The following is a 14,524-nucleotide window of genomic DNA, read 5'->3' as shown; positions in this document are numbered from 1 at the left end:
GATATACAGTGTTATATACCAACCAGTCTACAAGGCTGTAAAACGGTAGCATCTCATGATGCTAACAGATTCAAACAAATGTGTTCAGATTCGATGATTCACCTACTTTGGCGCACAGGTGTGAGAACGAGCCAATTAATTCCAGAGTTAGCTTGAGATTTAAAAAAAATACACAAAAGCGTTTTTTTTTTTTGTCTCTGTGTGTGTTTTTAGCAAAGCTTTCAGGTTTGTTTGTTTTGTTCTTTTAATACACCCCGTTTCATTTAAGTTTAAAAGTGGGCGTCATTTAATTATACTAAATGTACAGAACGAGCTACTAATTGTACGCATATCTACGCAAAAAAACTGTGCTATAGGAACATTTAAAGTCAGTCATGCACATGCAAACCTCTTTAAATATCCTTGTTCAATATTCATACATATGCAGATATTTGTTACCTTTTTAATCTCGTATGATCGAATCCGCCACAAAATGTTTGGCCAACTGTCCAGATGCTCAAGCTGAGCACGCGCACAGGTAGTTGGAAGCTCGAGGCAGAAGGAGTTAAAACGTCGGTGGGTGTTTCTGACTCTAAAAAGTGAGTCAGCACCCCCTCCCTGTGGTTTCAAGGGGACACAGCACTCAGTGTAGCAGGCTAACAGTACGTTAGTCTCGCTTTATAGTCATTCCTTTAATTGTGTCCCACAAGCCTACTCCCCTCCACACTCAGACACAGTCCTATAACCTTATTTCCATTACCAATACAATAAAATAGAACAGGTCAAATAAAGAGAATAGAAAGAGAGAAAGAGACTTATTTCCTGCCTGTAACACAAGGTGGGTTCATTTGATTTTTGTTGCCAGTACAACTCAGTTATGGGACTGGTTTCAATTCGAGAGATTAAGTGTAAGCGGTTTAACAAGTACAACTTGGAGGTCTAGTGCCGGCTTCACTGCCATCACAGCGACCTCAGGTGTGACGTCTCCTCTCTCAAGGTAACGTATCACTATTAAAGCACTGTTAAATGTCAGTGACCATGTTTGTTCTTTAGTCTGGTAGTAAGCACATTTCCTATCTCATCTCTATTTCCTGTAATCCCACCTCTTAACCAAGTGTGACAAACACAAAGAGTTGCAGTGACAATATCAGCATTTCACACTCAGCTAATTATTTTAAAGAGAAATGTCGCAATATACAGTATAACACAAACTCACACAGTCAGCAGCTCTGATGATGTTGTTCAGTAGAAATAAGAGTCCAGTACATTATATATCAAAACAAGCCACTTTAATTAGTAATGTGAAAGGGGGTTTATTGCTCCCCCTGACTAAAGCAACTTTCCCAGGTTATATGAATAAAAACTTGTACAATCCAGACACATTTGTATGCTGTTGATTTTTATTGCCATCTTGATATTGTTTAGATTGTTGTCACTGTTTTCAGGGACGCATCTGCGACCGAGCCACCACCCGAATGGCTGACGACAGTACTCAGAGCTTCAAGGTAATGAATCAAATTCATGTGTCTGAATTCTATCAATGTCTTAAAGACACCTACCCTCAGTAGCAGCTCCAGGTGTAGCATCTTGGTGATTCCTCGGCTTCTCAGCACCTAAAAATCTTCCCCGTTCCCCTACAGAGTAGATACTCCGGTTCCGCTGCTTTTCTTCATGTTGCCAAGGGCAGCGCCGAAAGGCCTTGAGAGTCAGTCATGAACCGGCGTTCATATTGTGACGACGAACACTTGAAAAACGAATCCCAACAAATCCCAGCACTTAAAGAAGTCCATTTGTTGTCAACCCGAGTAAGCCTTTTCTTTTGATGATGCTGCCATTTTTAGAGAAGGGAGAAAGAGGAGGGAGGGGGGATATGTAGTGCATTCTGGTTCTTGTCACAAGTGCAGCCTGCTCAGCAGAATCCACTTTCCCAGCTCACGCTAAGTAGCTGGGGCTTTGCTTGTTTTCTGACCCTGACCACCTGAGCAGTAGATAGCAGGCTCAGGTAGCGATTAGGGTGGACATGTGCAGACGCACACTGGCCCGGGCTTGGAGATGTCTGCCAACTTTCACTTCCATTGAAAGAAATGTAAAGTTGGAGTTATGTGTTGCAGTTTGACCTGTATGTTTGGTACCTGAGCGTCTCCATCGGTTCTATCCTGAAACCTCTTATTTTCTGACAGGTCAGATATTTGAAAGGCACCTCACAGGAAGGGACTCAATTTGCCTTGTAGTGGGAGTACCCAGGTCAGACGCCCTGTGCTGCCTTCTTTCTTCTTCTTGCACATTGTAGACACTCAGCTACATTCATATTTATAGCCATTTAATCCCAGCCGAACACTGGCTGGATGCAGATAGCAGCGAAGAAGGATTATGGCTCATTCTGAGGACGGTGCATGCTGTCACATTCTAAAACTACCACTGCGTTCCGGTGCTGTTCTGTGAAGGTGTGCGACATAGGAGCTAATACTTTGGTTTGTCTGCAGAGAAGACGTGCATCACATTTGTGTATTTATGTTCAGAATGATTGAAAAACAGAATAACTGCACTCCTCTAATCAATTTCACGCAGTGCTCGTACTGCGGTCACTCACCACTAGCCACCGGAACTGTAATCTGGGATTATGGCGCAAGTAACCGTCTGCACCAGAAGGGAGTGGATAAAGTGCCGATCTAATCCTGGCCAATTCCAACACACAACTGACTGCTGGCCAGCAGGAAGTGTCTCTTCAAAAGAAGGATCACATTATTCCGTCTTGCTGAACAGCAGGAAAGGACAGCACTCCCAACTGTTCCTTTTTTTCACATAGTTCTTGATAAATCTTTCACATCTCTCTCAACCTGCTGTCACTGCAGCAACACAGAGGTAGCTTGGTGACATCACGGACTCAGAGACTGGATGACTCATATTCAAGGCGTCAGTGTTAATTTGATGCTGTTCTGTTTCATACTTAACCCACTGATCTTTGACCTCTGGGTGGTCTAGTTGAGACAGAGAGCTTCTAGGGGGATAAATATTGCTTTGCTTTTGAATGCAGTTCTCATTTGTGTGTTCCAGTCCCACTGATTTAATTATAAAGCCATATCACTGGAGGTTAACTGTCCAGTTCTTGAATTACCTTGTATCGATGTTGGTGTTACAACAACCCCTGGTGGCCAAACATGGATGGGGTAATATGGTCTAGCATGGTAGCAAAGCATAGCCACGGCCTGTTTATGAACACAGTGGGTCTCAGAGACAATCAATGTCTGTTACCAAAATCGGGCTATTCCAGATGCGGTGCACTGATGACGGCACCTGCATTCCAGTGTCGTGACATAAATGCTTCAAAGCCACTGAAAATACTTTAATAGCCAAATGAGAGCCAGCATTTAGGTAGGAGCACCAGTTGTTGTGGGCAGGGTCACAAAGGTCAACTTCAAAATGAACAGTGCAAAAATGGTGCAGCTGTGTGCTAGATACTGCATCGTCCTGTTGTTTTGTATCACTAATGAAGCATGACACAAGGAGTACTTTATTTTCTATATAACATGATTTAATGTGCTGCATTTGTCTGTGAGGAGAGGTGAGGATTGCAAAGAAAGCCACAGCATGCAGATTATATGCTTATGATCAGAAAGTGCGCTCATGAGACTTTGCAGGGAGCGCTTTTCCCTGATTAGTGGATCAGTTGGTGAAATGTGATCGCAAACGTAAATGTTAACACAGCTTGGATTCAGATTCATGCATCCCTTTATTTTAAAAAAGAAATAATAATAATTCTGCTCTGTGTTTTTAACCAGGCAGTTGACCTGGCTGTTCAGCTGTCCCCAGCTCTAAAAACCAAGCCACATGTGGTTGACTTCGGGACTGTCTTCACTGACCACATGCTGACTGTCGAGTGGAGCGTGACTGAGGGCTGGCAAGCCCCGTTCATCAGGCCGTTCACAAATCTTTCCCTCCACCCAGCCTGTTCCTCACTACATTATGGCATTCAGGTACACCAAACCCCTCCTTATTTTAAGAGTAGCTTACTAGAGTAGCTTTGCATGATTCACATTTCAAATTCTTATTTATGTTATACCAGGCTGTTTTTAACACCTATTTTAATTTGGTACTGAGTAAAGACAAAATTTGTAAAATTCTGACTAATGGACAATAGCACACTGAGCTTTAATGGAATAAACAATTAATCTGTACTGCAGTAAAATAAATGCATATACTAACAGAATAAAGCTGTTGGCATTATTTCAGTTTACAGTTTGAATGTGTGGTTAAAAAGCCATCAGGGTTAAAGAGAATTCAGTATTTTCAATGTTCTCTGTATTCTCAATAGCTGTTTGAAGGCTTCAAGGTATACCGCGGAGATGACAGCCGACTGCGTCTCTTCCGACCGATGCTCAACATGAGCCGCATGGCTGACTCTGCCAAGAGAGCTTGTCTGCCTGTAAGATGGATGTAGAGAAAAACAAAGGGGCTTAATGTGGGAATAAATGAACGAATGAGCTGGGGAAAAACAATGATGAATAGGTTTTTGCTATCGCCCTCTGTCTTTTGTTGTCTCACTCCTCCAGGCCTTTGATCAGACAGAGTTGCTGGAGTGTATCAGGAGATTGGTAGAGATTGACCAGGACTGGGTTCCTCAATCAGACTCAGCAAGTCTGTACATAAGGCCAACATTTATTAGCACTGAGGTGAGGAGGATGGTGACGTTCTTGTGGGGGCGAATGTTTTCTAAAACTGAAAAACAATTTAATTTCCTTAATGTGTTTATGGCAGCCTTCTCTGGGCGTAAAGCGGCCTGGCCGTGCCTTGCTGTATGTGATCTTGTGTCAAGCTGGCTCTTATTTCAACTCTGAGGCAGATGCCATCTCCCTGTGGGCTGACCCAAAATACACACGGGCCTGGAAAGGAGGAACTGGAGACTGCAAGATGGGAGGGTGGGTAGATGCATACTGCATGAAAGCTTGCTTAAATTTCCTAAGATATCAGCCATGGCACTCTGATATAAGACTTAGTTTGATTTGGTAATTAAGATTTTACAGTGTGGGTATGTATAACACGCAGAACGATCAAGTCTTTTTTTTACAGGTGTATCCTAATGATCTTACTTTGGATTTCCACAGGAACTATGGATGCTCCCTGTTTGCCCAGTACGAAGCAGATGATTACGGGTGTCAGCAGGTGCTCTGGCTGTATGGACAGGACCACCAGATAACTGAGGCAGGAACTATGAATATTTTCCTGCACTGGATCAATCAGGATGGAGGTTGGTCAGTTGCAGAGACTGTATCTTAATAACGATGACGCTACTTTCAAGGGCTCCGTATGTTTGGTATGGGAGAATTACACACAAAAGTCACCCCCTGCTGGTCATTAGAAATAATGTAGGTTTAAAGCACTGTATAGAAACGATGGACATAAACCTACGTCTGTCTAATAAGCAGGAAGTGGTGACCTTTCTAGTCAAAGAAAGAACTTAAAGCTCTTTGGATGGCTGTGAGGAAACTACACTGCTAGTCACTTGATTTATTGCCTCAGTAAACACTTTTCTGATGTGTTTATGGTTTTTGTTGCTAGTTTTAAACCTTCTTTACTAATGTGTCCATTTTGTAAATTGCTCAATTTCAACCATTTTTGTACAGTGGGTCTAACAGGAAGTGGAACTGCTCTTAGGTTGAGGCTTCATAACAGTCCACAAAACCAGGTTTTACATCAAAGGGTACAAGGTTATCTTTTAATATACAGTCTATCCATAACAACAGTGAGAAAATATTGCCAAAAAACCTCATATTTCTTTTATTTTTTATTATATCAAATAATGTTTTTCTTTTTCTAATAGAGGAGGAGCTTGCAACTCCACCTCTGGATGGCATCATTCTCCCAGGCATTACTCGACGGAGCATCCTCGAACTAACCAGGAAATGGGTAACAGACACACATAGAGTCCAGATGTGCATATTTTTAAAAGAAAATGAGATTTCCTGTGTAAAATTTCATGTAATCTGTGAAGTTGGTTTGATATCAGTAGCTGCATGCCTGACTCTCTATTGTTTGATGGACAGATGAACACACTTTTAACAACAGCAGCACAACAGATGCTGATGACATATCTCAAAGGTTACAGTGCATGAACACATTTTCAAAAGATTGCTGTTCTGTTTTTTTCAGGGTGAGTTTAAAGTGACAGAGCGCTACCTCACCATGAGCCAGCTATGCTGTGCTCTCAAACAGCAGCGGGTCAAAGAGATGTTTGGCAGCGGGACTGCCTGCATGATCTGCCCTATTGGACACATTGTCTACCTGGGAGAGGTACTGTAGGCATGAGGGACAAACAACATGTTTCCTGTCTGAAACTAATTTATATACATTAAATCCAATCATACATTAAGTGTATATACACTTAATGTACTGTAGTGTGGATCACTAAAGATACTGAAACGTGTTTTTGTTAAAGATATTTCACTTTATTCAAATTTTGCAGCAAATGCTATAGTTTTAAAAATGTTAGTTGAATATACTAACAGTATTTAATGATAACCACCAGTGAAGTGTGATCATAAAATCCTGGGACTCCTGGGAATCTTGGGCTAAATAGCAAGTTTAGCTAACTTGGTATTCTTACACTCACTAGCCACTTTATTAGGTACATCTTACTAGTTCTTCCTTCAGGTTTACCTTGAGAACTGCGTTAATTCTTTTTGGCACAGATTCAACAATTCAACAAGTAGCATAACATAGCTGTTGCAGATTTGTCGGCTGCACATCTGTGATGGGAATCTCCTGTATCACCACATCGAAAAGGCACTGAGATCTGTGAATGTGGAGGCTTGGTTGAACAGTGAACTCATCGTCATGTTCAAGAAGCCAATTTGACATGATTTGAGTTTTGTGACAGGGAATGTTATCCTGATGGAAGCAGCCATTAGTTGGTGGATACACTGTGGACATAAAGGCAAAGAGACAGTCAGCAACAGTGCTCAGGTAGGCAGTGGTACTTAAATGATGCTTAGTTGGTACTAAGGAGTTCAGTATGTTCTAAAACATATCCTCCACACTGTTACACCACAGACAGGATGGATCCACAGTTTCATTTTGTTCTGACTCTACCACCTAACGACATTTTTCCAGTCTTCTGTTTTATGTTTTTGTTTTAGCCCATGCAAATTGTAGCCTCAGTTTCCCTTTTACTGCTCAGCTGTAAAATTTGATGGGGTATTTATTTTAATTATAAATCTAAGTAATTATAATAACTTAGATTTGTATGGCGGTTGTATGGCGGTTTTCAAGAAACCCAAGGACGCTTTGCACAAGATAATTTTGAGACCGGAGCAACGGTGCAGCCACTAAAAATCTTGAACGAGTTCGAATCTCAGTGACTTCAAGGTCAGAGGTCAAGTTTTCAAAAGTTTACTGAAATCTTTTGAATCTGATAATTCAAGAATGAAGGAACGTAGGATTTCTAAAATGATGCCATTGGTGAATCTACCAGTAATGTGTTAAAAGTAACACGTTACTGTAATCTGATTACTTTTTTCAAGTAATGAGTAAAGTAAGGTATTACTATTGCAAAAAAAAGTAATTAGATTACTGTTAGTTTCCCATAAGCACGCTGCGTTACTGCATCAGTAAACCGTGATTTTGTGTGTGAGAGTGTCTCATGACAATGACGTCCGAGCGCGACATCCGTGGCAGCAACAGACGTGTGCAGATCAACAGTGGATATTATGGAGTGCAGGAGAGAGTACGACCATGCAGCGTTTAAAGCTTGGACGTACTTACATTAATTTGAGTTTGATTCCGTAAAAAGTGACTAAAAACACTGACGTCTGCTGTACGCTCTGCGTGGGAAGAAAACGTCTTTCGACAGTGAAAAATGAAACTTTAAATCTGAACAAGCACCGAGCACGCTGCCACGGGAATGTGACATTCACAGAGAAACCCCCGGATCCCCCCCACTGACATGACCACTGCGGCACAGCACAAACCTCCACCCATCCCACTCCTGCTAAACAGCTGACAATAGATTTAAGAGCAACAGGACTTAGTGCCGCTGAGTCTTTGATTTTATTTATTGTTTGCTGTGTTTTACTTGCATCTATTTGAAAGAGTGAGTGTAAACACAAAACATTATTTTATTTTATATGCTGGAATATGCAGAAAATAGGTTTGAATTTTAATTTGATTTCATTTGAACAAAGTAACTGGATTACTTTCTTGAAAAAGAAATCAGTAATTACTCACTATGTAATTACTATGTTCAAGTAACTTGACCAGCACTGCGGGCGGTCACCAGTAATTTCTTAACTGATAAGTCTGGCACCTGCTGTGGTCTTCTGCTGCTGCAGCATCTGGTTCAAGGCTCGACATGCTCTTTTGCATATCATGGTTGGAACAAGCAGTTTTTGTCACTGTTGCCTTCGTACCAGCTCAAAGCAATCTGACCATTCTCCTGCAACCCCTGACATCAACAAGGCATTTACCCCCAGAGAACTACGGCTCAGTGGATATTTTCATTTTTTCAGATGATTTCCTGTAAACCCCAGAGTTGGTTGTGTGGAAAAATCCCAGTAGATCAGCATTCTCTGAAACGCACCAATAATGATGGCAAATTTCCTTAAATGGCCTTTTTTCCTCCATCCTGATGCTCACTTTGAGCTTTAGCATGTCAACGTGGGGATGAGCTGTTGAATAAGTATATCTAATAAAGTGGCCAGTGAGTATACAGCGCATCACTTTGCAAAAAGTTTTGCCATGTCACATTCTGCTTAATCACAGCTTAAAGAAATATACATTTTGTGATTACATTTCCCTTTAAGAAATTATAATGTAAGGAAAAAAGCCTGCTCCACCATCTGTATTTGATTAATGGTTTAATATGAAAATAGCATACTTTAATACTTATAGGGATTGCTTTGAATAATGAGGCTCATGGTATCCTGTGACCAGAACCCTGTGGCCTCTTGCGTTAACTCCATCTGCTCACTTAATGTTCACCCTTTTCTCTAAACTTATTTTACAACAAGTTGATTTGCAGAGACAATAAAATTATTAAAACTGTGTGTTTTAGAACTTGCATATCCCCTGTCGAGATAAGCAGTCAGTGACATCACGGCTCACAAAAGAACTCACGGATATACAGGTAGGTGGATGCCCACACATATGCTGACACTGTTTTCCCACAGATGCCTGCTCGAGCTTAGTAACAGCTGATTGAACATTTATGTTCTTTACACTCCTTTTACCCCAAGGATTCTTCTCTCAAGTATTATTAAATTACTTTGAATAAAGCCTTCAGTAATGCGAAACACTCTAACTTGAGCAGTATCCTACAAAATAAAAGATGGGAGCTGGATTTACTGGGCTAAATGACAGCAGTGTTATAATTTGTCACAGGCCTGGCTTGTTAGTTACTCACTTTTGGTAGACAACAACTAAAAGGTTTCGCTGGAAAAAAGGCAAATAAATGGAAATGTTACTAAATTAAATGATTAATGTGGCTGATGAAAGGCAAGACCTATTAAAAACAAATATTCCCTCCAAATATTCACTTATCTTGCATCTCCATAATTGCATTACAGAACGGTTATCTGAGTGGTTATTATGTAAGTCATTGAGATAAAACTATTAAACTGTTATTTTTTGAACAAACCCCCATCGGTCGTTATTTATCATACACCCACCGATTCCATTATTTTGCTGTAAGTACATAATAAGTGAAATATCTCATTAAGTAATGAGTAATGACTTGGTAATATTGTACATGGCCTATAATCAGGTCACATTTAAAGTCTACTCAGCACTGCAGGTTTAAAGAGATTCATAATATGCTTTGCTGAAGGCTAGATTTGTGTTAATGAGGCTGTTGTGTATTGCCTTCTTTCTGTTATTGTGCTGTGCAATGAGCCTATTAGCAGCGATATGAGCTTGAGTGTGATCCTTACTTTAGTTCCTTGTTAGTTCTCAGCACAGTGCATTTTGTCCTCAAACAGTGTTTTCAACTGAAATGTACCTGTGCATGCTTAACAGATGACCTCAACATCCTACATGTTATAGAAACAAACTGACGTACAGTATATAGCCAAAGGTATTTGCTGGTCTGCCTTCACATACATATGAACTTAAGTAACATCCTATTCTTAGTTTTCACATGATGTTGGCCCACCCTTTGCAGCCGGTTGAGTGTGTTTATGGGAACTTTTGACCATTTTTACAGAAGCACATTTTTGATCTCAGCCCCTAAAGTTAGGCGAGAAAGCCTGGCTTGCAGTCTTCAGTCTAATTCATCCCAGAAGTGTTCTGTTAGACTGAGGTCAGGACTCTGTGCAAGCCAGTCAAGTTCTTTCAGCCCAAACTGGCTCATCCATGTCTTTATGGAGCTTGCTTTGTGCAATTGTCCACAGTCATGTTGGACCATCTCCAAACTGTTCCCACAAAGCTTGGAAAAAAATGTCCAACATTTCTTGGAATGCTGAAGCATTAAGAGTTCATTTCAACTAAGGAGTCAGGCCCAACTCCCGAAAAACAGCCCCACACCATAGTCCCCCTTCACTTTGCACAATGCAGTCAGGTGAGTACCATTCTCCTGGCAGCCGCCAAACTCAGATTATCTGAAGGAGAAGTGTGATTCATCGCTCCAGGGAGCACGTCTCCACTGGTCTATAGTCCTCTGCTTTACACCATTGCATCCATCACTTTCCAATGCACTTAGTGAGGTAAGGCTTGGATGCGGCTGCTCAGCCATGGAAGCCCATTCCATGAAGCTAGTCTGAAGGCCACATGAAGTTTGGAGGTCTGTAGCGACTGACTGCAGAAAGTCAGCGACCTCTGCACACTATGTGCTTCTGTGATTTTACTTGTCCTACCACTTCTGGCTGAGATGCTGTCATTCCCAATCACTTCCACTGTGGAACATTTTGTAGCGAGGACAGTTCATGACTGGAAGGTTTATACGCCTGTGGGAATGATTGGAACACCTGAATTCAATGATTTGGTAATATAGTGTATGTTTAGTATCAAAGCTATTCTCCATACACAATGTGATGCAGCTTGAGGTCTAAATAGGCCTAAAGCTCTCTTGGCTCTCTCACAGGGTATCATCTTGCTCCATCTCACCCTATGAATCTTCCTCTTCGTCTTTTCCTCTTGCTTGGCAGCTCCATTTTCAACATCTTTTGTCCAGTATTCCATTATCCCTCCTCTGCACATGTCCAAACTATCTCAGTCTTGGTTTTTTTTTTGTCTCCAAACCAATCAATCTGAGCTGTCTCTTTAATGCACTCATTTCTTGTCCTGTCTTGTCTGTCCCAGGGAAAATCAACTCTTCCACATCTAGCTTGGCCCCCTGGCTTTTTGTTAGTGCCACCATCTCCAAACTATACATCATAGCAGGTCTCACTACCATCATGTAAACCTTCCCTTTCACTCTTGTTGCCATCTTTCTCCTGACACTCGTCTCCACCCTGTCTGCACTCTCTTCCTCTCTTCTGCACTGTCCATTACTTTAGATAACTAGGCTTTAAAAAAGGCATTTAAAATCATAAGGCTTAGTCTAGGATATTTGAATTAATCTATGAATAGGCTTCAGAACCAGTTGTATGTGTCAGTTTACACTCGTAAGGAAAAAGCAAATAGGGAGGCAGGTAGCAAATGAAACTATAATGAGCTTGAATGGAGAGAAAAAAAACAATTAATGCCCCTGCAGGGAAGTAGCAGGATGAGTCTAATAAAAGTCCAGGCAAAGTATTTATAACAGAGAAAAATCAATGATCCGAATGGGTGATAATTAATGAGAGCAAACCAAAAGGGAAGCAACTGGGAACAACTCCAAGACACAAGCAGGCAGGCAGGTGGAGGGTAAACTGACACATTAGTAGCTAATAGGAAACAGGGGAAACAGTCTGGGAATCAGAAAAACAGGAAGCGCTCCAATAAACACAACACTACCAAGTTAAACAGAAAGTGACATCAAGCAGTAACAAAAGAGAAAAGGTTATCTCACTTCTCTAATTTGCTTCCTCATCTCCTCTGTTCTCCATCCTCTTGACTGTGACCCGTAAACCAATCCCAGCAGTAATGTGTTTTGTTTGAGCTCCAACCAAAAAAATCTATGATGCAGTTGTGACACATATAATATTTGACTGACATCGCTTTAAAAAGAGGCTCCAAAGGACAGATGTCTCATATTAAGTGCCAGTTGACTTGACTCCCGTCTCTTCCTCAACTCCTTCACTCACATCTCTGGTGAGAGTCACTATAGCAAAGTGAAAGTAGTCGAAGATGTGCAATTTCAGAAATGAAAATGGAATATAAGAAACAGAACAGGCAGGGACAGACAAGACATGGGCGTAATCATAACAGAGAATGTCTTCAGTGGTACAGCAGATAAATTAAAAAACCAAAATAAATAAAACATTTCTGCATGTTTTCTGTGTGCTGGATGTGAAACTACAGGAGGCGGTATTATAAAATTCAGTGGCTTCTACCAATAAATTAAAAATCTTAAATGGACTGGTCTTATTTGGCACTTTACTCTTGCCTATGGATACTTTGGCATTCAGATTGGAGCAACCAGGCTTCCATTTAGCAGATGACATGCTTTACCTCCAGAACCATAGCCACCCAGCATCTGACTTGAACTTCTCCTTCGAGATCGTCGTCTACTACTACGTCTACTACTCGTGGCTGCTACTTTGTTGTGCTCTTGCACTTTTACTTCTGCACTTGTACTCATTTTACACTGAGGGTCACATAGGGCCCACTTTGTTTTCAATGAGCTGTGTGCTGGTGTACACTCGGACTGATCCTCCTGTGCCTTTGGTGGTGCCTCTCAACTGCTCCAGTGCTGGCCTATGCAACTGCATAGCTATAGACCCATATGCGTTATCACCACTGATGAAATCACATAGTGCACAGTATAGTGATCAGAATGAAACTTCCTGCAAACAAACTAAAAGATGGCAGCTGTCTGGACTTGTGTGGGAGATATTAAGTCATCTAAGGGTTTATGATTCTTAAAGGTCAGTTACCTTAACTGTTGATCACATCTCCTACATCCTTCGGTGTTCTGACATTCTGGACTGCAGAAACTGAAGGACTTTCAAAGCAGAATCAGTTATTTTGACTACATTTGCATTGGAGGCCTCACTACTGCATTACAGTGTTATAAAGATATTATGTCTTCTTGGTCTCCTAAATGTCCTCTAAGCACTTTGATTAGTTTATCGCTTCAACTTGCCTTCTGTCTGTCTTCTTCTCTTTACTTTCTCTGCTCTCTGTTTGTTTTTTTGTTTGTATTTGCAAGTCTGCGCTGGTCAATTAGCATATCTCCTCTCTCCATCATCCAGGCCTTGTAAGTGATATGTGCGACAAATGCACTGCCGCCATCTTTGTGTGCGATAACATCCTCCTTCGTCGACAGAGTAGAGACAGTCGCTGGCCTAATGGAGAGTTGCAGATAGGGGCAAAGACAAACTCCCGAATTCTCTCATTAAGCTTGTCGTAATTGCACAAACCCAATTATTGCCTCAGCCTTTTGTGATCTTCAAAGCCAAGATGCTGCAAATGAAGCCTCGAACAAGTGCGAGAGGAGGAGGAAGAAGAGGATTTGGGGGAAGAGGGGCGAGGGGACGGGGTTGGAGGGTGGGGGGGTGCGTAGCTTAATGAACAATAAAATTGACAAAACGCTGGAAAACGCTGCGCTCCTTCCGCAGCGCTGTTAAATCTGTTGACATTTCATTTGGAGGGAAGCAGTGCAGTGTTAGCCCCCCACACACGCTCTTCCTCCCGCCCCTCTTGAAGACAACATTGTGCAACAAACAAACGAGTGGTCTGAGGCAGCAGATGAAAGATGGGTTTACTAAGTCGCCCTGCTGTTTCTCTTTCAAGTTAATTAGAAATCACATTCTTTTGTTTCCCCTTCGCAGGCGTTTATTTACTTTCTCACTTCGACCATTAGAACAAATTTGCAACATGAGACACAAATAATTGGATTTGTCTCCGCAGCTGTCACGGATTGGGGAACATTTTGTTTTGATTTTTTATTATAGTTCCTTTCTCTGTGTTGTGTTGTGTTCCGTTTGGCGGCTGAGTTTGCAGATTCGCTTACGGATATTTGAGTTCATTTTTTGATTTGTGTTGCGCTCGCAATTAAGCAGATTGAGGCGAGAGAAGTTTAGTACTTAGTGGCATGAATTTTCTTCTGTGCGGGCCCCAAAGGACCAGATTTTCACGTAACCTTTTCGTGACCTTGGTTCTGTTGCAGTACGGACGCACACCTAGTGATTGGACTTTCATGGTGTAGCAGTGTCGAAGGAGCCTGGACACAGTGAAGCAATGTAAAGTATGTGCAATATTTGGAATTTAACTGCAATATAAGTGACTCCTTTACTTAGGTTTACACTTAAATTTAACACAAACACAGAACTGTCCAAAGTAGTTAATAAAGTAGGATAACGTCTCATGCAATGCTGCACAATAACTTACATTATCCCCGCCATGAGGACTTGCTCTGTAACTTCTTCCCAGCATCCCAGCGTTGATAAGTTTCACATGACTGCGTAAGAATTTC

General features: G+C 41.4%; 1 protein-coding gene across 1 annotated transcript; it reads left to right on the top strand.

Annotated features, from left to right (window-relative positions):
• The first annotated feature begins 1,454 nt into the window (after positions 1 to 1,454).
• Positions 1,455 to 14,257, top strand: bcat1 (branched chain amino-acid transaminase 1, cytosolic). Its single transcript, XM_085376229.1, has 10 exons — positions 1,455 to 1,484; positions 3,759 to 3,953; positions 4,292 to 4,402; positions 4,530 to 4,649; positions 4,735 to 4,895; positions 5,082 to 5,224; positions 5,798 to 5,883; positions 6,127 to 6,267; positions 9,026 to 9,097; positions 14,219 to 14,257. Exons 1-10 carry the CDS (start codon positions 1,455 to 1,457, stop codon positions 14,255 to 14,257), a joined length of 1,098 nt encoding a protein of 365 aa, XP_085232355.1.
• The last annotated feature ends 267 nt before the right edge of the window (positions 14,258 to 14,524 follow it).

This window comes from Diplotaxodon limnothrissa, linkage group LG17, assembly GCF_057381915.1.
Source record: "Diplotaxodon limnothrissa isolate DT_005_m linkage group LG17, D_limnothrissa_male_GT1.1, whole genome shotgun sequence".
Lineage (NCBI taxonomy): Eukaryota > Metazoa > Chordata > Actinopteri > Cichliformes > Cichlidae > Diplotaxodon > Diplotaxodon limnothrissa.
Note: the sequence above shows the minus strand (reverse complement) of the source record. Positions and strands in the feature narration are given on the sequence as shown.

Coding starts and splice junctions, on each gene's coding strand:
- bcat1 (XM_085376229.1), top strand. CDS start 1,455: ATGGCTGACGACAGTACTCAGAGCTTCAAG. Junction 4,403..4,529: donor CCAAGAGAGCTTGTCTGCCT/GTAAGATGGATG, acceptor TCACTCCTCCAG/GCCTTTGATCAGACAGAGTT. Junction 4,896..5,081: donor GGAGACTGCAAGATGGGAGG/GTGGGTAGATGC, acceptor GGATTTCCACAG/GAACTATGGATGCTCCCTGT.